Source organism: Amblyraja radiata, chromosome 21 (assembly GCF_010909765.2).
Source record: "Amblyraja radiata isolate CabotCenter1 chromosome 21, sAmbRad1.1.pri, whole genome shotgun sequence".
Taxonomy (NCBI): Eukaryota; Metazoa; Chordata; class Chondrichthyes; order Rajiformes; family Rajidae; genus Amblyraja; species Amblyraja radiata.
The window spans coordinates 8,172,754-8,199,368 of NC_045976.1; the positions used below are offsets into that span (position 1 = coordinate 8,172,754).

At 47.9% G+C, this 26,615-nt stretch overlaps 1 protein-coding gene across 1 annotated transcript; it reads right to left on the reverse strand.

Annotated features, from left to right (window-relative positions):
• Nucleotides 1–7,650: 7,650 nt before the first annotated feature.
• Nucleotides 7,651–14,586, reverse strand: LOC116985070 (sperm acrosome membrane-associated protein 4-like). Its single transcript, XM_033039451.1, has 3 exons — nt 14,430–14,586; nt 10,538–10,642; nt 7,651–8,022 (listed from the first exon to the last, which is right to left on the reverse strand). Exons 1-3 carry the CDS (start codon nt 14,476–14,478, stop codon nt 7,826–7,828), a joined length of 351 nt encoding a protein of 116 aa, XP_032895342.1. The 5' UTR covers nt 14,479–14,586; the 3' UTR covers nt 7,651–7,825.
• Nucleotides 14,587–26,615: the final 12,029 nt, after the last annotated feature.

Here is a 26,615-nt window from a genome sequence, read left to right on the forward strand (position 1 = left end):
TTGAGGACCAGATGACATAGGTTTAAGGTGAAGGTGAAAAGATTTAATAGGCACCTGAGGGGTAGCTTTTTCACACAGATTGTGGTGGGTGTATCGACAAGCTGCCGGAGGAGGGAGTTGAGGCTGGGACTATCCCAACGTTTAAGAAACAATTGGACAGGTACATGGATAGGACAGGTTTGGAGGGATCTGGACCAAACGGGCAGGTGGGACTAGTGTAGATGGGACATGTTGGTCAGTGCGGGCAAGTTGGGCCGAAGGGCCTGTTTCCACGAGGCTTGACTCTATGACTCTAAGACGCTATGATACCCAACAGGAAGAGTTTCCTGGACGTGATTATCGCTATTAAGGTGAGAAGGGGAAAGCTTAAAGGAGACTTGCGGGGAAAATTGTTCAGATAGAGTCTTCTCCTTGTCGAGTCCACACAAGAGCTGATCACATTTCTCGGCATCTGCACACAATGGTGTCTGTCGTGTCGCTTCTTGTGCTTCTTGTGCGTGGTGGTGGAAAGATTGGTGGAGACAGGGCCGCGACGTGAACACTCTTTCCTTGACCCCGTTCACAGAGAGAGGCGCAGGTGCCTTGATCCTGGTACCAGAGCTCGGAAAAATGCTGAAAAGCAGGACCTCCAGGGTTGTTATCTCCGGTTTGCTTCCAGTTCCTCGTGCTGGCGAGAGCAGGAACAGGGAGATACGGGACCTGAACGTGTGGCTGAGGAACTGGTGCACGGGGCAGGGATTTAGATTCTTAGATCACTGGGATCTGTTTTGGGGTAAGGGGGAACTGTACAAAAGGGACGGATTGCATCTTAACAGGTGTGGGACCAGCATTCTGGCAGGCAGGTTTGCCACTGCTACACGGGTGGTTTTAAACTGAATAAGGGGGGTGGGGCGTCGAATGGGATAGTGGAGGATGGAGTTAAAGGGAAAGGGTTTCTTAAATGTGTGAGCGTAGAGACAGAGGGGTGTAAAATGAGGGTAGAAGCAATAGGTAGCAAGGTGAAAAGTAAAAGTGGCAGGCAGACAAAACCAGGACAAAAATCAGAAAGGGTCACTTTTCAACATAATTGTATAAGGGGTAAGAGTGTTGTAAAAACAAGCCTGAAGGCTTTGTGTCTCAATGCAAGGAGCATTCGTAATAAGGTGGATGAGTTGAATGTGCAGATAGCTATTAATGACTATGATATAGTTGGGATCACGGAGACATGGCTCCAGGGTGACCAAGGCTGGGAGCTGAACATCCAGGGATATTCAATATTCAGGAAGGATAGAGAGAAAGGAAAAGGAGGTGGGGTAGCGTTGCTGATTAGAGAGGAGATTAACGCAATGGAAAGGAAGGACATTAGTTTGGAGGATGTGGAATTGGTATGGGTAGAGCTGCGAAACACTAAGGGGCAGAAAACGCTGGTGGGTGTTGTGTACAGGCCACCTAACAGTAGTAGTGAAGTTGGAGATGGTATCAAACAGGAAATTAGAAATGCGTGCGACAAAGGCAAAACAGTTATAATGGGTGACTTCAATCTACATATAGATTGGGTGAATCAAATTGGCAGGGGTGCTGAGGAAGAGGATTTCTTGGAATGTATGCGGGATAGTTATCTAAATCAACATGTAGAGGAACCAACGAGAGAGCAGGCTATTTTAGACTGGGTATTGAGTAATGAGGAAGGGTTAGTTAGCAGTCTTGTTGTACGTGCCCCCTTGGGCAAGAGTGACCATAATATGGTTGAGTTCTTCATTAGGATGGAGAGTGACATTGTTAATTCAGAAACAATGGTTCTGAACTTAAAGAAAGGTAACTTTGAGGGTATGAGACGTGAATTGGCCAAGATTGACTGGCATTTAATTCTAAAAGGGTTGACGGTGGATATGCAATGGAAGACATTTAAAGACTGCATGGATGAACTACAAAAATTGTTCATCCCAGTTTGGCAAAAGAATAAATCAGGGAAGGTAGTGCATCGGTGGATAACAAGGGAAATCAGGGATAGTATCAAAGAGAAGGATGATGCGTACAAATTAGCCAGAAAAAGCAGCATACCGGAAGACTGGGAGAAATTCAGAGACCAGCAGAGGAGGACAAAGGGCTTAATTAGGAAAGGAAAAATAGATTATGAAAGAAAACTGGCAGGGAACATAAAAACTGACTGCAAAAGTTTTTATAGATATGTGAAAAGAAAGAGATTAGTTAAAACAAATGTAGGTCCCTTGCAGTCAGAAACAGGTGAGTTGATCATGGGGAACAAGGATATGGCAGACCAATTGAATAACTACTTTGGTTCCGTCTTCACTAAGGAAGACATAAATAATCTGCCGGAAATAGCAGGGGACCGTGGGTCAAAGGAGTTGGAGGAATTGAGTGAAATCCAGGTTAGCCGGGAAGTGGTGTTGGGTAAATTGAATGGATTAAAGGCCGATAAATCCCCAAAGCCAGATAGGCTGCATCCCAGAGTACTTAAGGAAGTAGCTCCAGAAATAGTGGATGCATTAGTAATAATCTTTCAAAACTCTTTAGATTCTGGAGTAGTTCCTGAGGATTGGCGGGTTGCAAACGTAACCCCACTTTTTAAGAAGGGAGGGAGAGAGAAAACGAGGAATTACAGACCAGTTAGTCTAACATCAGTAGTGGGGAAACTGCTAGAGTCAGTTATTAAAGATGGGATATCAGCACATTTGGAAAGTGGTGAAATCATTGGACAAAGTCAGCATGGATTTACAAAAGGTAAATCATGTCTGACGAATCTTATAGAATTCTTCGAGGATGTAACTAGTAGCGTGGATAGGGGAGAACCAGTGGATGTGGTGTATCTGGACTTCCAGAAGGCTTTCGACAAGGTCCCACATAAGAGATTAGTATACAAACTTAAAGCACACGGCATTGGGGGTTCAGTATTGATGTGGATAGAGAACTGGCTGGCAAACAGGAAGCAAAGAGTAGGAGTAAACGGGTCCTTTTCACAATGGCAGGCAGTGACTAGTGGGGTACCGCAAGGCTCAGTGCTGGGACCCCAGCTATTTACAATATATATTAATGATCTGGATGAGGGAATTGAAGGCAATATCTCCAAGTTTGCGGATGACACTAAGCTGGGGGGCAGGGTTAGCTGTGAGGAGGATGCTAGGAGACTGCAAGGTGACTTGGATAGGCTGGGTGAGTGGGCAAATGTTTGGCTGATGCAGTATAATGTGGATAAATGTGAGGTTATCCATTTTGGTGGCAAAAACAGGAAAGCAGACTATTATCTAAATGGTGGCCGACTAGGAAAAGGGGAGATGCAGCGAGACCTGGGTGTCATGGTACACCAGTCATTGAAAGTAGGCATGCAGGTGCAGCAGGCAGTGAAGAAAGCGAATGGTATGTTAGCTTTCATAGCAAAAGGATTTGAGTATAGGAGCAGGGAGGTTCTACTGCAGTTGTACAGGGTCTTGGTGAGACCACACCTGGAGTATTGCGTACAGTTTTGGTCTCCAAATCTGAGGAAGGACATTATTGCCATAGAGGGAGTGCAGAGAAGGTTCACCAGACTGATTCCTGGGATGCCAGGACTGTCTTATGAAGAAAGACTGGATAGACTTGGTTTATACTCTCTAGAATTTAGGAGATTGAGAGGGGATCTTATAGAAACTTACAAAATTCTTAAGGGGTTGGACAGGCTAGATGCAGGAAGATTGCTCCCGATGTTGGGGAAGTCCAGGACAAGGGGTCACAGCTTAAGGATAAGGGGGAAATCCTTTAAAACCGAGATGAGAAGAACTTTTTTCACACAGAGAGTGGTGAATCTCTGGAACTCTCTGCCACAGAGGGTAGTCGAGGCCAGTTCATTGGCTATATTTAAGAGGGAGTTAGATGTGGCCCTTGTGGCTAAGGGGATCAGAGGGTATGGAGAGAAGGCAGGTACGGGATACTGAGTTGGATGATCAGCCATGATCATATTGAATGGCGGTGCAGGCTCGAAGGGCCGAATGGCCTACTCCTGCACCTAATTTCTATGTTTCTATGTTTCTATGTTACCAGAGTGGTGATGAAGGCAGATACAATGGGAATGTTTAAGAGGTTTTTAGACAGGCACATGGATATGCAGGGAATGGAGGGATATGGATCAAAAGCAGGAAGTTGAGGTTAATGTATCCTGGCATCATGTACATCATAGACATTTTGGGCTAAAGGGACTATTCCTGTGCTATATATTGTTTTAGATTTGTTTAGAGATACAGCACAGAAACAGGCCCTTCGGCCCATCGAGTCCACACCGACCAGTGATCCTTGCACACAAATGCCCCTGTCCCACTAGGAAACCTGAACGGAAACCTCTGGAGACTTTGCGCCCCACCCAAGGTTTCTGTGAGGTTCCCAGAGGTTTTTGTCGGTCTCTCTACCTGCTTCCACTACCTGCAACCTCCGGCAACCACCTGCAACCTCCGGGAACCGCACGGAAAACTTGGGTGGGGCGCAAAATCTCCAAAGGTTTCCGTTCAGGTTTCCTAAGTGGGACAGGGGCGTGACACTATCCTACACGCACTAGGGTGAATTTACAATTTTACCGAAGCCAATTTATCTATAAACCCGAACGTTTTTGGAGTGTGGGAGGAAACCGGAGCATCCGGAGAAAACCCACGCAGGTCACAGGGGGAATGTACAAACTCTGTACAGACAGTACCCGTAGTTAGGATGGAACCCTGGTCTCTGGCGCTGAGAGGCAGCAACTCTTCCGCTGCACCACTGTACCGCCCCTATGTTCTATATAAATGAGGCAATGCTGTGAGTAGTCTTTCGACATTACTTCATCCTCTTTGCAGGTGGCAGTGAGCTTGCAACAGCTGTTGTTCTACTTGTGGAAGTAGTTTTAAGTAAATCACATGACTGCAACTGAGTGATATATTTTGCAACATGACCTGACTCATCTCACCAATTACCAAAATAATTAATTTCAGGATTGCCAATACTTTCTTCCTGGCATTAGACACTATTTCCATGGTTCCATGAACCCAACACTGAGTCATCATGAGGAAGTGACCGATTGCAGTGTCGATATGAAAAACGTTGAAAGCCATTGAGAGGGGCAATGTTTAAAGGAGATTTTTTTCACACAGACCGGTGGTGGGTGCCAAGAACGCACTGCCAGGGGTGGTGGTAGAGGCAGCTCTATACGATAGTGGCGTTTAAGATGCTTTTGGATAGGCACATGTATATGTCTTTGTTTTTACACAGAGAGTGGTGAATCTGTGGAATTCTCTGCCACAGAAGGTAGTTGAGGCCAGTTCATTGGCTATATTTAAGAGGGAGTTAGATGTGGCCCTTGTGGCTAAAGGGATCAGGGGGTATGGAGAGAAGGCAGGAATGGGATACTGAGTTGGATGATCAGCCATAATCATATTGAATGGCGGTGCAGGCTCGAAGGGCTGAATGGCCTACTCCTGCACCTATTTTCTATGTTTGTATGTCTATGTTTCTATTAGTTCATGGATAACAGTATTAGATAACTTCAAGTTGCCCTTGCTTTACCCTCTCTCTCCGTCCCCTCCCCCTTCCCAGTTCTCCGACTACATTTTATCTCTGTTTGTTTTGTTGTCACCTTCCCCGACTTAACAATGACTTGTTCACCATTTCCCTTGATCTTATGCCTCGATTCCGCTTTGTTCTTATCGTGTTGTATGAGTGTTGGCAGAACAATTTCCCTCCTTGGATAAATAAGGTTAAGTTTAGAGATACAGCGTGGAAACATTTCCTTCGGCCCACCGGGTCCGTGCCGACCAGCGATCCCTGCACACTAACACTATCCTACACCCACTAGGGACAATTTTTACATTTACCGAAGCCAATTAACAAACAAAGGAACCCGTACATATTTGGAGTGTGGGAGGAAACCGAAGATCTCGGAGAAAACCCTCGCAGGTCACGGGGAGAACGTGCAAACTCTGCACAGACAGCACCCGTAGTCGGGATCGAACCCGGGTCTTCGGCGCTACATTCGCTGCAAGGCAGCAACTCTACCGCTGCACCACCGTGACCGACATCTATCACATCGCATCTCCCATATAATTTTCAAAACTCCTGACATAGATAGATACATAGAAAATAGGTGCAGGAGTAGGCCATTCGGCCCTTCAAGCCTGCACCGCCATTCAATATGATCATGGCTGATCATCCAACTCAGTATCCTGTACCTGCCTTCTCTCCATACCCCCTGATCCCTTTAGCCACAAGGGTCACATCTAACTCCCTCTTAAATATAGCCAATGAACTGGCCTCGACTACCCTCTGTGGCAGAGAGTTCCAGAGATTCACCACTGTCTGTGAAAAAGTTTCTTCTCATCTCGGTCCTAAAGGATTTCCCCCTTATCCTTAAGCTGTGACCCCTTGTCCTGGACTTCCCCAACATCGGGAACAATCTTCCTGCATCTAGCCTGTCCAACCCCATAAGAATTTTGTACGTTTCTATAAGATCCCCTCTCAATCTCCTAAATTCTAGCGAGTATAAACCAAGTCTATCCAGTCTTTCTTCATATGAAAGTCCTGACATCCCAGAAATCAGTCTGGTGAACCTTCTCTGCACTCCCTCTATGGCTATAATGTCCTTCCTCAGATTTGGAGACCAAAACTGTACGCAATACTCCAGGTGTGGTCTCACCAAGACCCTGTACAACTGCAGTAGAACCTCCCTGCTCCGATACTCAAATCCTTTTGCTATAAAAGCTAACATACCATTCGCTTTCTTCACTGCCTGCTGCACCTGCATGCCTATCAAAGGGTGTCAGGGGTTACGGGGAGAAGGCAGGAGAATGGTGTTGAGAGGGAAAGATAGATCAGCCATGATTGAATGGCAGGATAGACTCGATGGGCCGAATGGCCTAATTCTGCTCCTCGAACCAATAAACAACAGTCACCAGAATGTGGTTTGAGAACATTTTTTAATGCCGCAGTTATAAATTTACACAAAACCGTCGCAATTCATCACGTTCCCACAAGAATCTTACTTCAGATTTACCTCGTTATAAAATCAAACCTTATTTTATCCCGGATTTCAGACACCCTCAGCTAAAGCAGTCTAATTCAGTATTAATGTCACGTGTACCGAGGTACAGTGAAAAGCTTTTGTTGCGTGCTATCCAGTCAGCGCAAAGACAATACATGATTACAATCAAAACAGTCCACAGAGTACAAACAGGTAATGATAGCCCACTGCTATTACACATTCAAATCAGTTATTCAGCAGAGCAGGATTCAAGAAATTGTGTAAAATAAAAGCTGTATAGAAGACAATATTTGTTCAACTGTGCCACAATGGCGGATATACAGCATGCAAAATAGGTGGCGAGTGTTCGTCTATTTAATGTAAAAATATTCATTTTCAGAATTATAATTTATTAACACAAACTGTTCCCCCGCAACGTTGATTACACTGCGAGGCGGGTCGGGTCGGGTCGGGTTACTGAAATGGATGAAAAAAAGGCCCACATTCCGCTCCGTTGCGTACTACACGTCAGCCCATTGCGTTTAGCAGGAGTGGTCTATCTTGCTCCGCTATAGGATCTTTGAATTTATCTCTTGGAGCTAACAAAATCAAGGGGTATGGGCAAAAAGGCAGGAACGGGGTACCGATTGGGGATGATCAGCCATGGTCATGTTGAACGGCGGTGCTGGCTCGAAGGGGCCGAATGGCCTACAGCCTCGCCTATTTCCTATGTAATGTCACAGATTCAACCAGCCGACCAGCACCTATGGTTGCTTCCTACAAAGATTGCGCAGATGCAGTTTGCAGCTGAGTAAATGAGGGAATACCTGGCCGATATCGAGGGGGGGGGGGGGAATTGGGGAGAGATCCCGACTAGAAGGCCAGAAACCAGGCAAGAACCATGATGGGAATGGCAAGCATGGAGGCTTGGACTGCCAAGGCCCTGTTGCACAAATCCACATTGCAACACTGAGTGGTGGTGGGATAGGCAACATTGTGATAGACTTCGGTCACGTGCTTCCCACATATATTCTTCTCGGTGCAGCCAGAGGCGAATAATTTTTTGGGACCTGGGGAAAAAAAGGGAAGAAGATAAATCAGCCACGGAACCACACAGAGAGTTGCGAGTCTGTGGAATCCTCTGCCTCAGAGGGCGGTGGAGGCCGGTTCTCTGGATAGAAACATAGAAACATAGAAAATAGGTGCAGGAGTAGGCCATTCGGCCCTTCAAGCCTGCACCACCATTCAATATGATCATGGCTGATCATCCAACTCAGTATCCTGTACCCCCGCACACTTACACTATCCAACACACACTAGGGACAATTCACAATTATACCAAGCCAAATAACCTACAAACCTGAATGTCTTTGGAGTGTGAGAGGAAACCCGAGATCCTGGAATAGACCCACGCAGGTCACGGGGCGAACGTACAAACTCTGTACAGACAGCACCCGCGGTCAGGATCGAACCTGGGCCGCCGGCGCTGTGAGGCAGCAACTCTACCGCTGCGCCACCGTGCAAGTCAGCAAGCCCACTCTGGAACAGGTTACAAGAGCAAGTTGGTCAACACCTGCGGTCATTTGGGTGTCAGGGAGAGAAGGCGGGAGATTGGAGTTAGGAGGGAGAGAGATCAGCCATGATTGAATGGCGGAGACCTGATGGGCCGAATGGCCTAATTCTGCTCCTAATAACATGAACACTTCATGGGGGAAGGAGCAATGGGGAACTGGCGTGGGGGAAGGGGGGGGCAGGAGAACAAAGGGGGACCTGACGTCGGGGTACTTTGTCTGCGCCCTTTATGTAGCAACTATTTGCATACCCTGGAACTTGTCACATCTCTATACTATTAAAAGTTTCATCATGTATGTATATATATGTGTATACGTCTGTGTGTCGTCTGTGTCTTTCTACCTTCACCAAAACGCCACGTGCTAGTGGAGGAATGTTCACACATTATTAATCACACTATCCCCTTCGACAAAATAAACTTTCACTTCACATTACATGCTGTATGTCACAAGTTATAGCATTTTAAATATAGCGTAAGCAACTTTTCCAACGGCAAACTTCCTTCAACCCGCGGCAGCAGTTGGGGAAAGGAGAGGGGAAGAGGTGAAAGAGGGATTGGGGCGGGGAGGAGGAGAGGGGAAAGACACTGGGGATGGTGAGGAGGAGGGGGGGGATTGATGGAGATTAAAGGGTAGGGAGGGTAGTTGCCACATTTACACTCCCTCTCTCGCCCCTCCCTCTCTACCCCCTCCCTATCTACCCTCACTCCCACCCTCTCTTCCCCCCCCCTCACCCTCCCTCCCACTATACCCCCTCCCTCACCCTCCCTACCCCCCTCCCTCTCTGCCCCTCCCTCTACCCTCCCTACCCCCTCCCCCTCTACCCCCTCCATCTCTGGGGATTGAAGAGGGAGGGTGAGAAGGAGTGAGTGCTGGGGGATGAGGAGAAATGAGCCGCGACTGCGCAGTTGGGGGCCATGAGTGAGTGGTGCAATATTGCGTTGGAGAAATGGGTGGCGTTGAGGGCTATGTGTGAGTGGTGGAATAATGAGTTGGGGGCTATGTGTGAGAGGTGGAATAATGAGTTGGGGGCTATGTGTGAACGATGGAATAATGAGTTGGGGGCTATGTGTGAGTGGTGGAATGATGAGTTGGGGGCTATGTGTGAGTGGTGGAATAATGAGTTGGGGGCTATGTGTGAGTGGTGGAATAATGAGTTGGGGGCTATGTGTGAGTGGTGGAATAATGAGTTGGGGGCTATGTGTGAGTGGTGGAATAATGAGTTGGGGGCTATGTGTGAGTGGTGGAATAATGAGTTGGGGGCTATGTGTGAGTGGTGGAATAATGAGTTGGGGGCTATGTGTGAATGATGGAATAATGAGTTGGGGGCTATGTGTCAGCGGTGGAATAATGAGTTGGGGGCTATGTGTCAGCGGTGGAATAATGAGTTGGGGGCTATGTGTGAATGATGGAATAATGAGTTGGGGGCTATGGGTGAGCGGTGGAATAATGAGTTGGGGGCTATGTGTGAGTGGTGGAATAATGAGTTGGGGGCTATGTGTGAGTGGTGGAATAATGAGTTGGGGGCTATGTGTGAGTGGTGGAATAATGAGTTGGGGGCTATGTGTGAGTGGTGGAATAATGAGTTGGGGGCTATGTGTGAGTGGTGGAATAATGAGTTGGGGGCTATGTGTGAGTGGTGGAATAATGAGTTGGGGGCTATGTGTGAACGATGGAATAATGAGTTGGGGGCTATGTGTCAGCGGTGGAATAATGAGTTGGGGGCTATGTGTCAGCGGTGGAATAATGAGTTGGGGGCTATGTGTGAGTGGTGGAATAATGAGTTGGGGGCTATGGGTGAGCGGTGGAATAATGAGTTGCGGGTTATGTGTGATTGGTGGAATATTGCGATGGGGGAACGGGTTGCGTTGAGGGCTATGTGTGAGTGGTGGAATATTGCGTTGGGGGAGCTGACCCAAGACCCGGGTCTGCACTTTATCTAGTGTTACAACAAAGTATTCAATATAAAGTATTCAATTATTTCCAACAGGCAGCTCAAATAAGGTGGTTTTACTTGTAGGTAGGGTCCTGGTGAAACACGACTCATTAGGACCACAGGTAGCCTTGGAGTGACATATTGCAGAACTCATACCACACTGGAAGCATTGCAGGCCGGCACCTAAAGACACAAGAAAATAAGCAAGATTCAGCAGCAAGAAAGAAATCAGAACAATTGAAGAGTTCGTACTCCTCAAACTGTGGAGCATCCTGGACAATACAGCTCACCCCCTCCGTGACGCACTGGTCAACCTGAGGAGCACCTTCAGTTGCAGACTGGTTCCACCAAGATGCTGCACAGAATGCCACAGGGGATCCTTCTCCCCCCCGATTAATTTCCCTCCTGGGGTAAATAAAAGTTCTATCGTATCCTATGTTAATTACAGACAGGAAGACTCCAGTTCAGCTTCGACACGAGAGGCTGGAGTAACTACATTTTATCTCTGCTTTGTTATCACCTACATATTCCTTGATCTCAATCCCCTTTGTCCTGTTTTCACACCCTGCACTTCCTTATCAGTATCTCCCTCTCCCCTGACATCAGTCTGAGGAAGGGTCTCGACCCGAAGCGTCACCCATTCCTTCTCTGTGCTGACGCATCATCGCTTGTCAGCACAGCCGTCTGGTGCGCGTGGCGTCGTTAGAATACCCGGCGGTGTGCGGCAGGACATTGGCGCAAGGACGTTGACGCACTGTGACGCGACCATGCATCACCACGTGATACACGCGAGACGTCGGGACGCCAGCGTACGATGTCAATGCGTCAGCGTGCGTACCCAATGCGACGGCGTGTGTACCCAATGTGTCACGCAGGTGGCGTGCGAGGATTCCGTTCCTGTGCTAAATCCTGGAACGCCACGCGATACCGCACGCCACCGCATACAATTGCACGCCTCACCATGCGCGATGCATGCGCACCTTGCGCGTAGACCTAATTTACATATAACGTGTAAATGAGGCACAAATGACGGCCAAGTGGGACAGGCCCTTCAGTAACAGAATATACAAGCCCCTGTCTGGATCCGTTCTAAACATGCACGCAAGGTGGATTCTGCACTGAACACTGGCCGCAGGATCACCACAGGATACCCGATGCCAACAAAGATTGCACGTCCATACGAGCTGGCAGGCGTCGATGAACCATCTCGAAGTAGAATGCTCCAATGCTGACACACACCCATCACCCAACGTGCCAAAAATGCTGGAGAAACAGCGGGTGAGGCAGCATCTATGGAGCGAAGGAATAGGTGACGTTTCGGGTCGAGACCCTTCCTCACTACTTTGAAGAAGTTCTCCTCCTCTCTACGAAAAGTCGCGACCTGAAACGTCATCTAATCCCTCGCTCCACAGACGCTGCCTCACCCGCCGAGTTTCTCCAGCATTTTTGTCTAACTTCGATTTCTCCAGCATCTGCAGTTCCTTCTCAACCAACACGCCAAGAAATGTTTGAAGAGCTGGAACAGCTTCACGGAACTCGAGCCAACCATGCCGGGCACCATAACCAAACAGCAGACGGTACCAGGACACCGCCTGCCTTATAATACCTGGATAGCCCCGACCCTCTTCTGCACTCCAGTGGGGCATTGCGGACTCCGCCTGAAGAAGTGGGGACCTATCGGACTCTGACAGTGCAACTGTGGAGACGTACAGACAATGGCCCACCTACTGACCTGTGGCAGAGAGTCATGCACTGCGGACCAATGATCTCCGCAGAGGCACAGATACGGCACTGGCCGTGGCAAACGATGGCAGAACATCGTCTGACACACACGAGCGAAAAGCAGAAGCGTCAAGTTGGGAAAAGGGGAAGTACAACGGGATCTGGGGGTCCTTGTACATCAGTCTATGAAAGTAAGCTTGCAGGTACAACAGGCAGTGAAGAAATCGAATGGCATGTTGGCCTTTATAACAAGAGGAGTTGAGTATAGGAGCAAACTCCTTCTGCAGTTGTACAGGGCCCTAGTGAGACCACACCTGGAGTATTGTGTGCAGTTTTGGTCCCCTAATTTGAGGAAAGACATTCTTGCTATTGAGGGAGTGCAGCGTAGGTTTACAAGGTTAATTCCCGAGATGGCGGGACTGTCATATGCTGAGAGAATGGAGCGGCTGGGCTTGTACACTCTGGAGTTTAGAAGGATGAGAGGGTATCTCATTGAAACATATAAGATTATTAAGGGTTTGGACACGCTAGAGGCAGGAAACATGTTCCCGATGTTGGGGGAGTCCAGAACCAGGGGCCACACAGTTTAAGAATAAGGAGTAAGCCATCTAGAACAGAGACGAGGAAACAATTTTTCTCACAGAGAGTGGTGAGTCTGTGGAGTTCTCTGCCTCAGAGGGCGGTGGAGGCCAGTTCTGTGGATGCTTTCAAGAGAGAGTTAGATAGAGCTCTTAAAGACAGCGGAGTCAGGGGATATGGGGAGAAGGCAGGAACGGGGTACTGATTGTGGCTGATCAGCCATGATCACATTGAATGGCGGTGCTGGTTCGAAGGGCTGAATGGCCTCCTCCTGCACCCATTGTCTATTGTCTAATAAACCAAGCTGTGCCTCTTCCAAATTTACAGTGTAAACTTCCCATGGGCGCGGCGAGGAATTACCATCAAGAGAGGGGGATCGCCGAGGATCGCTGGAGAAGAGCTCGGCTGGACTGGACCGGAGGATTTTTCCCATTATAGAAAAATCAGAGAGATATTAATGTTTTTAAAAATTTCGCCATTCTCTCTGCTGCCCCCGTTGGCGGCAGGGGGGAGGGACTATAAAATCCGGAGGTGTCGTGGCACACTCAGTCTCTGCCAGACGGAGGAAGTGAGAGGGCCATTCCCGGCTCTCTGGGCTGGGAATAACACTGAATGCACATCATGGTGAATCCCCGGGATGTGGTTTTCAGAAAATGTGTTTTGTTGGCTTGCAACGTTTGGCCAATTGCCTTGGCTATTAAAGGGCTTTCAGAAAATGTGTTTTGTTGGCTGGCAAAGAGTTTGTCCATTGGCTTTTTGGCTTTGTAAAGCGCTTTCATTAAATGTGTTTTGTTGGCTTGCAAAGTGTTTGCCCAATTGGCTTGGCTATTAAAGGGCTTTCAGAAAATGTGTTTTGTTAGCTTGCAAAGTGATTGCCCAATTGGCTTTTTGGCTTTTTAAAGGGAGGTGGGGGGGGGGGGGGGGGAGAGAGAGAGAAACATGAAGAAGGGCAATTTTCCACACAATTGAAGAAATCAATGCTCTTACCAACCAGTTGTAAAAACTTAAGCGATGATTTGCATCCAAGTTGGGAAAACAAATATCAAAGTGGCCCCACCCAAGACCTCGTCTGTCTAGTCCCTCCACAGATACGAGGCACAAAAAGCTGGAGAAACTCAGCAGGTCAGGAGGCATCTCCGGAGAGATGGAATAGATGACGTTTCGGGTGGAGACCCATCTTCAGTCCAGACCCTGCAAGGCTGTTTGCAGTTGAAAAAACTGGGCGATTCCCCCCCCCCCCACACCCCCTTCTCCCCCCAAATGTCCCTCTCCTCCTCGTCACGCAAGGGCAAGGAGGGAAGACACACCCGCGCATTTGGTCTGCAGGTTCTTGTCGTTTAAAAAAAAAATGTTTTTCAAAGCAAGAGTTGGAAAACTTCTGAAACAAAGTTGAACTTTAGCTGGGAACTTGTGTTTTTAAAACATTTACCAAATTCCCAGATCTAGGCCTTGGCAGAGTCGAGGGAAGCTTTTACAGCAGTTTAAATATTGAGAACTCGCTACTTTAGGCTTTACCAAGTAAAAGATGAAGTGTTTTTAATAAAAACATTAAAAAACAAACCCAAACAAGTCGTCCCTCTACAAAGAAGCGTGGAGTTTAAACAACTGAGTGAAAACTCTTACTGGAAGAAATATTCTATATATATATATTTTTTTTTAAAACACTTACCCGGAGTTATGGAATAGACAAAAAGCACTGCGAGAAATAAGAGCTTCATTTTTGGCTGAGAATAAGGATTAGTGTCGAGAATATTTTAGTCTCCAAAAAGTCGTCAGCTCCTGCTTCTCCCCCCTCACCAGTCTCTGTTGCGTTTGTGCTGATTTGATTACTTTTATACTGGGCTGTTAACCATTCCCATTCTGCCTCGTTCCCACTGAAGTGAGACTCTGTAAAGCACATTGCATTGATATTATGTTATACTATATTATGCTAAATTATATAATATTATACTATTTTCTATTATATTATATTATACTATATTATCTATATTACTAAAACTAAGATCTTGACCGCTGTTTCGTGATTTCCGAGAGAACGCCGCCACTTACGGCTGTCATTTTTGGTCACCTCGCTCAGAGCCCCCCATCCGCCGGACTGGACTGGAGGATTTTTCCCATCGATGAAAAATCAGAGAGACATTAATGTTTTTTTTTTAAATCGCCATTCTCTCTGCTGCCCCCACTGGCGGCAGGGGGGAGGGACTATAAAACCCGGAAATGTCGTGGCTCACTAAGTCTCTGCCAGACGGAGGAAGTGAGAGGGTCACGGCTCTCTGAGCTGTGAATAACACGGAGCGCACGTCTATTCCACGGTGAGTCCCCGGGATGCGGTTTTCAGAAAATGTGTTTTGTTGGCTTGCAAAGTGTTTGCCCAATTGGCTTTTTGGCTTTTTAAAGGGCTTTCAGAAAATGTGTTTTGGTGGTTTGCAAAGTGTTTGCCCAATTGGCTTTTTGGCTTTTTAAAGGGCTTTCAGGAAATGTGTTTTGTTGGCTTGCAACTAAAAGCCCGTAGGGAAGTCAGTGAACAGGCTAGTTTAATATGCAATATGATTTCATATGCAATTTTTCTCCATGAAGTGTGATGAATAGTTTCTTGATTAGTACGGGTGTCAGGGGTTAGGAGGGAGAGATAGATCAGCCATGATTGAATGACGTAGTAGACTTGATGGGCCGAATGGCCTAATTCTACTCCTATTCCTTCTGACCAAGCTCCACACTTACAGCTCAGCACTGCCCTCTACTGGCGAAGGTGAGAGACAAGAGGAAATTCAACTTTGAATTGAAATGACTGAAAGATACAAGTCATGTCGTCAACTCAAGCGTGTTTTATTGTCATGTGTCCCAGATAGGACAATTAAATTCTTGCTTGCTGCAGCACAACAGAGTATAGCAGGCATAAATACAGAACAGTTACCTAGAAACATAGAAACATAGAAAATAGGTGCAGGAGGAGGCCATTCGGCCCTTCGAGCCAGCACCGCTAATCATTGTGATCATGGCTGATCGTCCCCAATTAATAACCCATGCCTGCCTTCTCCCCATATCCCTTGATTCCACTAGCCCCGAGAGCTCTATCTAACTCTCTCTTAAATCCATCCAGTGATTTGGCCTCCACTGCCCTCTGTGGCAGGGAATTCCACAAATTCACAACTCTCTGGGTGAAAAAGTTTTTTCTCACCTCAGTCTTAAATGGCCTCCCCTTTATTCTAAGACTGTGGCCCCTGGTTCTGGACTCGCCCAACATTGGGAACATTTTTCCTGCATCTAGCTTGTCCATTCCATTCCCCTGATTGTTAGTCTGAAGAAAGGTCTCGATCCCAAATGTCACCCATTCCTTCTCTCCGGAGATGCTGTCCGACCCACATTTTTCCTGCATCTAGCTTGTCCAGTCCTTTTAAGTAATTTTATACGTTTCTATAAGATGCCCTCTCATCCTTCTAAATTCCACAGTGCACCAGCCGCTCCATTCTCTCAGCATATGACAGTCCCGTCATCTCGGGATTTAACCTCGTGAACCTACGCTGCACTCCCTCAATAGAAAGGATGCCCTTCCTCAAATCAGGGGACCAAAACTGCACACAATACTCCTGATGTGGTCTCACCAGGGCCCTGTACATCTGCAGAAGGACCTCTTTGTTCCTATACTCAAATCCTCTCTTAAAGATAGCGGAGTCAGGGGATAAGGGGAGAAGGCAGGCACGGGTTACTGATTGTGAATGAGGGGCCGAATGGCCTCCTCCTGCACCTAGTTTCTAGGAGGTCGTTGATGCTGGGACTATCCCAATGTTTAAGGAACAGTTAGATTATAGAATTTTTCGAGGATGTAACTAGTAGAGTGGATAAGGGAGAACCAGTGGATGTGTTATATCTGGACTTTCAGAAGGCTTTCGACAAGGTCCCACATAAGAGATTAGTATACAAACTTAAAGCACACGGTATTGGGGGTTCAGTATTGATGTGGATAGAGAACTGGCTGGCAGAAGGGAAGCAAAGAGTAGGAGTAAACGGGTCCTTTTCACAATGGCAGGCAGTGACTAGTGGAGTACCGCAAGGCTCAGTGCTGGGACCCCAGCTTTTTACAATATATATTAATGATCTGGATGAGGGAATTGAATGCAACATCTCCAAGTTTGCGGATGACACGAAGCTGGGGGGCAGTGTTAGCTGTGAGGAGGATGCTAGGAGGCTGTAAGGTGACTTGGATAGGTTGGGTGAGTGGGCTGTATGGCAGATGCAGTATAATGTGGATAAATGTGAGGTTGTCCACTTTGGAGGCAAAAACAGGAAAGTAGACTAATATCTGAATGGTGGCCGATTAGGAAATGGGGAGATGCAACGAGACCTGGGTATCATGGTACACCAGTCATTGAAAGTAGGAATGCAGGTGCAGCAGGCAGTGAAGAAAGCAAATGGTATGTTAGCATTCATAGCAAACTGATTTGAGTATAAGAGCAGGGAGGTTCTACTGCAATTGTACAGGGTCTTGGTGACACCACACCTGGAGTATTGTGTACAGTTTTGGTCTTGCCGTAGATGGAGTACAGAGAAGGTTCACCAGACTGATTCCTGGGATGGCAGGACTTTCATATGAAGAAAGACTGTATAGACTCGGCTTGTACACGCTAGAATATATAAGATTGAGGGGGGATCTTATAGAAACTTACAAAATTCTTAAGGGGTTGGACAGGCTAGATGCAGGAAGATTATTCCCGATGTTGGGGAAGTCCAGGACAAGGGGTCACAGTTTAAGGATAAGAGGGAAGTCTTTTAGGACCGAGATGAGAAAATCATTTTTTACACAGAGAGTGGTGAATCTGTGGAATTCTCTGCCATAGAAGGTAGTTGAGGCCAGTTCATTGGCTATATTTAAGAGGGAGTTAGATGTGGCCCTTGTGGCTAAAGGGATCAGGGGGTATGGAGAGAAGGCAGGTACAGGATACTGAGTTGGATGATCAGCCATGATCATATCGAATGGCGGTGCAGGCTCGAAGGGCTGAATGGCCTACTCCTGCACCTATTTTCTATGTTTGTATGTCTATGTTTCTATTAGTTCATGGATAACAGTATTAGATAACTTCAAGTTGCCCTTGCTTTACCCTCTCTCTCCGTCCCCTCCCCCTTCCCAATTCTCCGACCAGTCTTACTGTCTCCGACTACATTTTATCTCTGTTTGTTTTGTTGTCACCTTCCCCGACTTAACAATGACTTGTTCACCATTTCCCTTGATCTTATGCCTCGATTCTGCTTTGTTCTTATCGTGTTGTATGAGTTGAATTTCAGAGTAGTGCAGTGACTGGGACTGTGCTGATCCCCTGGTGTACAAGGTCATCCCTGCTCCTCTTCCTTGATGCACAGGAATCACTCCCACCACATTAGTATTATGAAGATAGGCACAAAGTGCTGGAGCAACTCTGGAACGGGCAACGTCTCTGGAGAAAAGGAATAGGCGATGTTTCGGGTCGGGACCCTTCTTCAGACTGAGAGTCAGGGGGGGAGGGAAACTAGAGGTGTGAAAAGGTACAGAACCGATCAGAGCCAGCACCGATGGCCAAACGAAAGGTGGAGCCCACAATGGTCCATTGTTGGCAGTGGAGAACGGTGGGATACGAACAGTGAAACTAGCAGGACGACAATGAAAATTGTAAATTGTAAGTCCGTGCCCTCTGCAAATTACCCCTAGTGTATAGGGAGTGGATGAGATAGTGGGAGTGCATTGAATTAGTGTGAATGGGTGATCGATTGGCGGCGTGGACTCAGTGGGCTGAAGGGCCTGTTTCCAGGGTGGGGGATGGACAGACAGAGAGAGAGAGAGAAAGAGAGACAGGGGGAATGCAAGGGTTACTTAAAATTAGAGAAGTCAATATTCATACCGCTGGGTTGCCTGGCCTGCTGAGTTACTCCAGCATTTTGTGTCCATCTTTCGGTATGAACCAGCATCTACAGTTCCTTCCGACACATTATCATTATGATCCACAACACACACTCAGTTCACTAACTTGGAGCATGTCTCCCTCTCCTGGTAGAAACAATAACATCACCGCTCTCAAAAGCCACAAGACTTCTCGTTCCTTGTAGTATTTTGAGCATAATACAACACTGAATAGCTGTGGCAAGCACAGTACTCCAAATATTCTAGATTGGAGGAATTTAGTTTAGTTTAGTTTAGAGAGAGAGAGCGAGCGCGGAAACAGGCCCTTCGGCCCACCTGGTCAGTGCCGACCAGCAATCCCCGCACACTAACACTACCCTACACACACTAGGGACAATTTTTACATTTACCAAGCCAATTTTCCTACATACCGGCACATCTTTGGAGTGTGGGATGGAACTGAAGACCTCGGAGAAAGCACACGCAGGTCACGGGGAGAACGTACAGACTCCGTACAGACAGCACCCGTAGTCGGGATCGAAACCGTGTCTCCGGTGCTGCAAGTGCTGTAAGGCAGCAACTCTACCGCTGCGCCACCGTGCCGGCTTGTATCTGAATGTCAAAAACTCCCAACCTCTGGTTACCACCAGTCCTTGCCCTTTGTGTAGTTTAGAGATACAGCGCGGAAACAGGCCCTTCGGCCCAGAGTCGAGACCCTTCTTCAGACTGAAAGTCTTGGGAAAGGGAAACAAGATGTAGAAGATGAAGTGTCTGAAGAAGGGTGTCGACCCGAAATATCACCCATTCCTACTATCCAGAGATGCTGCCTGTTCCACTGAGTAACTGCAGCATTTTGTGTCTATCATCTCATCTTAAAGCCATTCCCTCTCGTCTTTGACACTTCCAATCATACCCTAATCCATTTATGTGAACACAGTGGCACATTTAATCAACTCACCACTGGTCTCATCTGTAGATGGTGTGTTGACTGCAGGAGGTGCTGGCCTGTGCAAGTGGGTACAGAAGGTGACGTTGGTGGAGTTGACCGGACTATATGCGCCGCTGCAGTCTGCGTTGGTCAGAAAGCGGTGCTCAATGTTAATGATGGCCGAGTGGGGGTGACCCAGCACCGCGTCGCTCCACCCCACCTCCCCAAGCGGCGTGGAGCAGCTTCGATTCCTGCAACAGGACGGAGGCCTGGAGGCTGCCCCTCCTCCAGAGGCAGCAGTGGGAGTCCTGCCTTCCCTTCCGGCCTGCCCCGAGGTGACCAGCCTGACCTCGGGAGACAACGTCAGTCTGGGAACGGCTATGGTGGCCTCCTGCTCCGGCCTGTGACTTTTCACCGTCCTGTTCTTCAGAATCACCTCCATGTTCTTCTTCAGGCTCGCCTGAGGGCTGTCAAAGCTTCTCGAGCAGAACTTGGGAATCTGCAGCGACGGGTTCGATACCTGGTCCCGCATCCGTATGGTCTGGAGTTTTCTGCAAATGCTCTCCACGGGATTGTGCCGCTTGCAACTCATCGCATGGGCTGGGATTTTTCTTTAAAATCCTCTTCTTTGAAGTGTCTGCAAGTAACGGGAAAAAAAAAAAACCACAATAAAAAAGTATTTTCCATAAGAAATCCCATAATACCATTCATTGGATGTATTCGAGGGAGAGTTCGATAGAGCTCTTAGGGCTAACGGAATCAAGGGATATGGGGAGGAAGCAGGTACAGGGTACTGATTCTGGATGGATCGTAGACACAAAATTCTGGAGTAACTCAGCGGGACAGGCAGCATCTCTGGAAAGAAGGAATGGTTGAGTTCCTTCTTCAGACTGATTCTGATTACTGATTGTGGATGATCAGCCACGATCATATTGAATGGCAGTACTGGTTCGAATGTCCTACTCCTGCACCTATTTTCTATGTTTCTATGTTTCCAAATAGAAATCTTTACTGTAGGAGGTCCCGATGACGTTGAGATCAGCTGCTTCACCCGGGCTACGCACCACATTTTCCGGGGACTTCAGCGAGAGGATTTTGTCCGGATTAAAGTTGCCCGAAAATCAATGGTGGACCTATACAGGATTGATTAATTAAAAGATAATCGTCATAATCATACTTTATTAGCCAAGTATGTTTTGCAACATATGATGAATTTAGTTATACCAATAAAAAGTAACAGAACACACCAAAATACATTGTAACATAAACATCCACCACAGTGACTCCTCCACGTTCCTCACTGTGATAGAAGGCGAAAAAAAGTTCAATCTCTTCCCTTCTTTATTCTCCCGCGGGCCTCGAGCCTTCCGTGGATGGGGCGATCTTGGCTGTCGTAGCCGGCGGCGTTTGGGCCGATCAAGCTCCTGCATCGGTGGGGGGGTAGGGGGGAATCTCTGCACCCCCGTGCCGGGCGATCTGACCCCGGGTCGGGGCTGGTCGAAACATTCTGCGTCGTTTGGAGCTTCCCGACATCGGTCTCTACCCGAGACTGCGAGCTCCTCGATGGTGAAATCCGTTGGAGCGTCGATCTGAGGCAAGGGATCGGCTCCGATGGTAAGTCCACGTCCCCGCGGTGGGGCTCAAAGTCAGTCTCGAGCAAGGCCGCCAGCTCCATGACGTTAGGCGGCAGAGCGACCGGAGATACGATCCGGAAAGCAATCGCATCGCCGGCAAGGTAAGAGATTGAAAGAACATTAACACATACTTTTAAAACACATGAAAAAAAGACGAAAAGACAGCTGACTTTGGTGAGACTGTTGCCATCGTGGCGCCACCTAGTGGAATATAGCATGGAACCAGGTCCTTCAGCCTACTAAGTCCATGCCGACTATCAATCACCCATTCACACCAGTTCGATGTTGTCTCATTTTCTCATCCACTCCCTGCACACTAGGGGCAATTTACAGAGGGCCAATTAACAATAGACAATAGGTGCAGGAGTAGGCCATTCGGCCCTTCGAGCCAGCACCGCCATTCAATGTGATCATGGCTGATCATCCCCAATCAGTACCCTGTTCCTGCCTTCTCCCCATATCCCCTGACTCCGCTATCTTTAAGAGCCCTATCTAGCTCTCTCTTGAAACTATCCAGAGAACTGGCCTCCACCGCCCTCTGAGGCAGAGAATTCCACAGACTCACAACTCTGTGAGAAAAAGTGTTTCCTCGTCTCCGTTCTAAATGGCTTACTCCTTATTCTTAAACTGTGGCCCTTGGTTCTGGACTCCCCCAACATCGGGAACATGTTTCCAGCCTCTAGCGTGTCCAAGCCCTTAACAATCTTATATGTTTCAATAAGATCCCCTCTTATCCTTCTAAACTCCAGTGTGTACAAGCCCAGCCGCTCCATTCTCTCAGCATATGACAGTGCCGCCATCCCGGGAATTAACCTTGTAAACCTACGCTGCACTCCCTCAATAGCAAGAATGTCCTTCCTCAAATTAGGGGACCAAAACTGCACACAATACTCCAGGTATGATCTCACTCGGGCCCTGTACAACTGCAGAAGGACCTCTTTGCTCCTATACGCGACTCCTCTTGTTATAAAGGCCAACATGCCATTCGCTTTCTTCACTGCCTGCTATACCTGCATGCTTACTTTCATAGACTGCTGAACAAGGACCACCAGATCCCGTTGTACTTTCCCTTTTCCCAACGACGCCATTTAGATAGTAATCTGCCTTCCTGTTTTTGATTCCAAAGTGGATAACCTCATATTTATCCACATTAAACTTCATCTGCCATGCATCTGCCCACTCCCCCAACCTGTCCAAGTCACCCTGAATTCTCATAGCATCCTCCTCACAATTCACACTGCCACCCAGCTTTGTGTCATCTGCAAATTTGCTAATGTTACTTTGAATCCCTTCATCCAAATCATTGATGTATATTGTAAATAGCTGCAGTTCCAGCACCTAGCCTTGCAGTACCCCACTAGTCACTGCCTGCCATTTTGAAAGGGACCCGTTAATCCCTACCCTTTCTTTCCTGTCTGCCAACCAACAACCTACAAACCCGCACGTCTTTGTGATGAGGATGGAAACCGGAGCACCCGAGCAAAACCTACAAGGAAAAGTGTAAACTCCACACAGAGACAGCGCCCGAGGTCAGGATGAAACCTGGGCCCCTGGCGCTGTGAGGCAGTGGCTCTATAATCTGTGCCACCCTTACACAATGTGAGCAGGTGAACAGCGTTTCCACAGGAGAGCAAAGCTAGAAGCCATCAAAAATGTGGCACGGTGGTGCAGCTGTAGAGTTGCTGCCTTGCAGTGCCAGACACATGGATTTGATCCCAACTAACTACAGATGCTGTCTGTCTGTATGGAGTTTGTACGTGACCTGCGTGGGTTTTCCCCGGGTGCTCCAGTTTCCTCCAACACTCCAAAGACGTACAGGTTTGTCGGTGAATAGGCTTGGTAAAATTGTAAACTGTCCTTAGTGTGTGTAGGATAGTGTTAACGTGCGGGAAATGGTCAGTACGGACTCGGTGGGCCGAAGGGCCTGTTTCCACGCTGCATCTCTAAACTAAACAGGCACAAGGAGGTGTAGGGAATGGAGGGGTAAGGATCACATTAGATCAGTTTAACTTGGCATCATGTTCGACACAAACATTGATGGCCGAAGGACCTTCTCCTGTGCAGAGTCCCTCTGGTCCTCACCTTTCACCCCACCAGCCGGCAAATACAACACATAATCCTCCGCCATTTCCACCACCTCCAACGTGACCCCACCACTCGCCACATCTTCCCATCTCCCCCCATGTCTGCCTTCCACAAAAACCGCTCCCTCCGCAACTCCCTCGTCAATTCTTCCCTTCCCTCCCGCACCACCCCCTCCCCGGGCACTTTCCGTTGCAACCGCAAGAAATGCAACACCTGTCCCTTCACCTCCCCCCTCGACTCCATTCAAGGACCCAAGCAGTCGTTCCAGGTGCGACAAAGGTTCACCTGTATCTCCTCCAACCTCATCTACTGCATCCGCTGCTCTAGATGTCAGCTGATTTACATCGGTGAGACTAAGCGGAGGTTGGGCGATCGTTTCGCCGAACACCTCCGCTCAGTCCGCTATAACCTACCTGAACTCCCGGTGGCTCAGCACTTCAACTCCCCCTCCATTTCCCAATCCGACCTCTCTGTCCTGGGTCTCCTCCATTGCCAGAGTGAGCAACAGCGGAAATTGGAGGAACAGCACCTCATATTCCGTCTGGGGACCTTGCGTCCGGATGGCATTAACATTGAATTCTCCCAATTTTGCTAGCCCTTGCTGTCTCCTCCCCTTCCTTAACCCTCTAGCTGTCTCCTCCCACCCTCCCATCCGCCCGCCCTCGGGCTCCTCCTCCTCCTCCTCCCCTTTTCCTTCCTTCTCCCCCCACCCCCCATCAGTCTGAAGAAGGGTTTCGGCCCAAAACGTCGCCTATTTCCTTTGCTCCATAGATGCTGCTGCACCTGCTGAGTTTCTCCAGCAATTTTGTGTACCTTCTCCTGTGCTGGACTGTCCAATGGTCTATGTTCTAATGTACTCGCGGAGAAGGTGGGGAAGATAGCCAACATCAAGTAGTTACATGAAGATTATATTTGTTGTGGAAATGTTGTGGAAATGTTGTGGAAATGTCACAGAGGAATAGCTAACAAAGCAGGAACCAGCAACAGTTGAGAAATCTGGAATTGTAACATGTTGAAAATTGGATAGAGGAAGCCAATAAAACAAGAACAGTCTTACATAATAATACAACTATACGACAGCCTAACTTTTGAACTCAATTCCCTGACTGATGAATGCTTGCAATGTCAAATACCATCTTCACCACCCTCTCTCCCTGTGATGCCACTGTCAGGAAATGATGTACCTGTACTCCTTGATCTCTCTGTTCTACACCACTCCCCAGGCCTGTCCCACTTGGCCGTCATTTACGCAACAGGCCGGTAGTGACTGATTCGCGACGGTCGCGCGCTTCATCATGCATCCGCTCAGACATCTGGAGCGCGTGACGTCACTTGAAGATAGACACAAAATGCAGGAGTAACTCAGCGGGACCGGCAGCATCTCTGGAGAGAAGCAATGGATGACGTTTCGGGTCAAGACCCTTCTTTCAGACTGAAGAGTCTCGACCCGAAACATCACCCATTCCTTCTCTCCAGAGATGCTGCCGGTCCCGCTGAGTTACTCCTGCATTTTGTGTCTATCTCCAATCGTCTTGGCCCCGCTCTGGGTGTAGGAGTGGGAGCAGATCTGGATCCGCAACGGCCGTGAGCCCCAGGCCGAGCTCGGCGATCGCTTGCCTGCTTCTGCTGCTGTAGGAGATGAGGCGTTGCGTCGCGCCAGGGTCTTGGGCCTGTCCCACTTTGGCCGTCAATTACGCGACAGGCCGGTGGCGCTCGAAGATTTCGTGCAGGACAAAATCCACACTCCTCCACGCCACTCCATGCACCCGTCCCCGCGCTACCCACACGCTAGCAGGTCGCGTAAATGGACGCGAATGATGGCCAAGTGGGACAGGCCCTTAACGCTCACTGTGAATGCCTTGCCCCGCTTTGACTCCGTAAAATACAAAACCTCACACTTACCCGTATTAGACTAAATTTGTCAGTCCTCGGCCCACCTGATCAAGATACAGCTGTAATTCTTGATAGCCATCATCATCGCCTATGACATCAGCCACTTGAGTGTGATATGCAAACTTACTAATCATTCTCATCCAAATGAGTACATCGTCATCCCAATCATTGATACAGTTGACAAACAGCTGTGGAAGCTGCAGTATGACAACGGTTGGGATAATAATAATGGATGGGATTTATATAGCGCCTTTCTAATACTCAAGGCGCTTTACATCGCATTATTCATTCACTCCTCAGTCACACTCGGTGGTGGTAAGCTACTTCTGTAGCCACAGCTGCCCTGGGGCAGACTGACGGAAGCGTGGCTGCCAATCTGCACCTACGGCCCCTCCGACCACCACCAATCACTCACACACATTCACACACACATTCACACACAGGCAAAGGTGGGTGAAGTGTCTTGCCCAAGGACACAACGACAGTATGCACTCCAAGCGGGATTCGAACCGGCTACCTTCCGGTTGCCAGCCGAACACTTAGCCCATTGTGCCATCTGTCGTCCCAAAGCTGCACACACAACAACCTTTAGGCCAAGGGTTCCCAATCTGGGGTAAATTTACCTCCAGGGGGTATATTTCGCCCACCCAGGGGGTAAATTTGTTGATACTGGATTTGTGCATTTTTTTCTCATCGACCGACTGTGTTTGGTTCTGGTATACTGGTATCTGTTCATCATTAGTTGTTCATAAATAAGTGAAATAGCTTTGTTATGCGCTATTAAAGTTGCCAGGGGTAAACGGGCCGAAAAAGGTTTGGAACCCCTGCTTTAGGCATCATTGACATACAGATAGTATTCCTGATAGATATTCATTGACGTACCCCAATGTTTTAGGATGGGTATTCCTTGACACACACACTACAAGGTTCCTGATATTGAAAATTATATAAAGGATTAACTAGATTCAAGATTCAAGAGAGTTTGTCATGTGTCCCAGATAGGACAATGAAATTCTTGCTTTGCTTCAACACAACAAAATATAGTAGGCATAAATAATACAGAACAGATCAGTGTGTCCATTTACCAATGAATATATATACACACACATAAATAAACTGATAATGGGCTATTAATGATCAGAGTTTTGTTTGAGTTTAGCTTAATAGTCTGATGGCTGTGGGGAAGTAGATATTCCGGAACCTGGATGTTGCAGATTTCAGGCTCCTGTACCTTCTACCTGAAGGTAGCGGGGAGATGAGTGTGTGGCCAGGATGGTGTGGATCCTTGATGATGCTGGCAGCCTTTTTGAGGCAGCGACTGTGATAGATCCCCTCGATGGAAGGGAGGTCAGAGCCGATGATGGATGGGCAGTGGTCACAACTTTTTGCAGTCTTTTCCGCTCCTGGGCGCTCAAGTTGCCGAACCAAGCCACGATGCAACCGGTC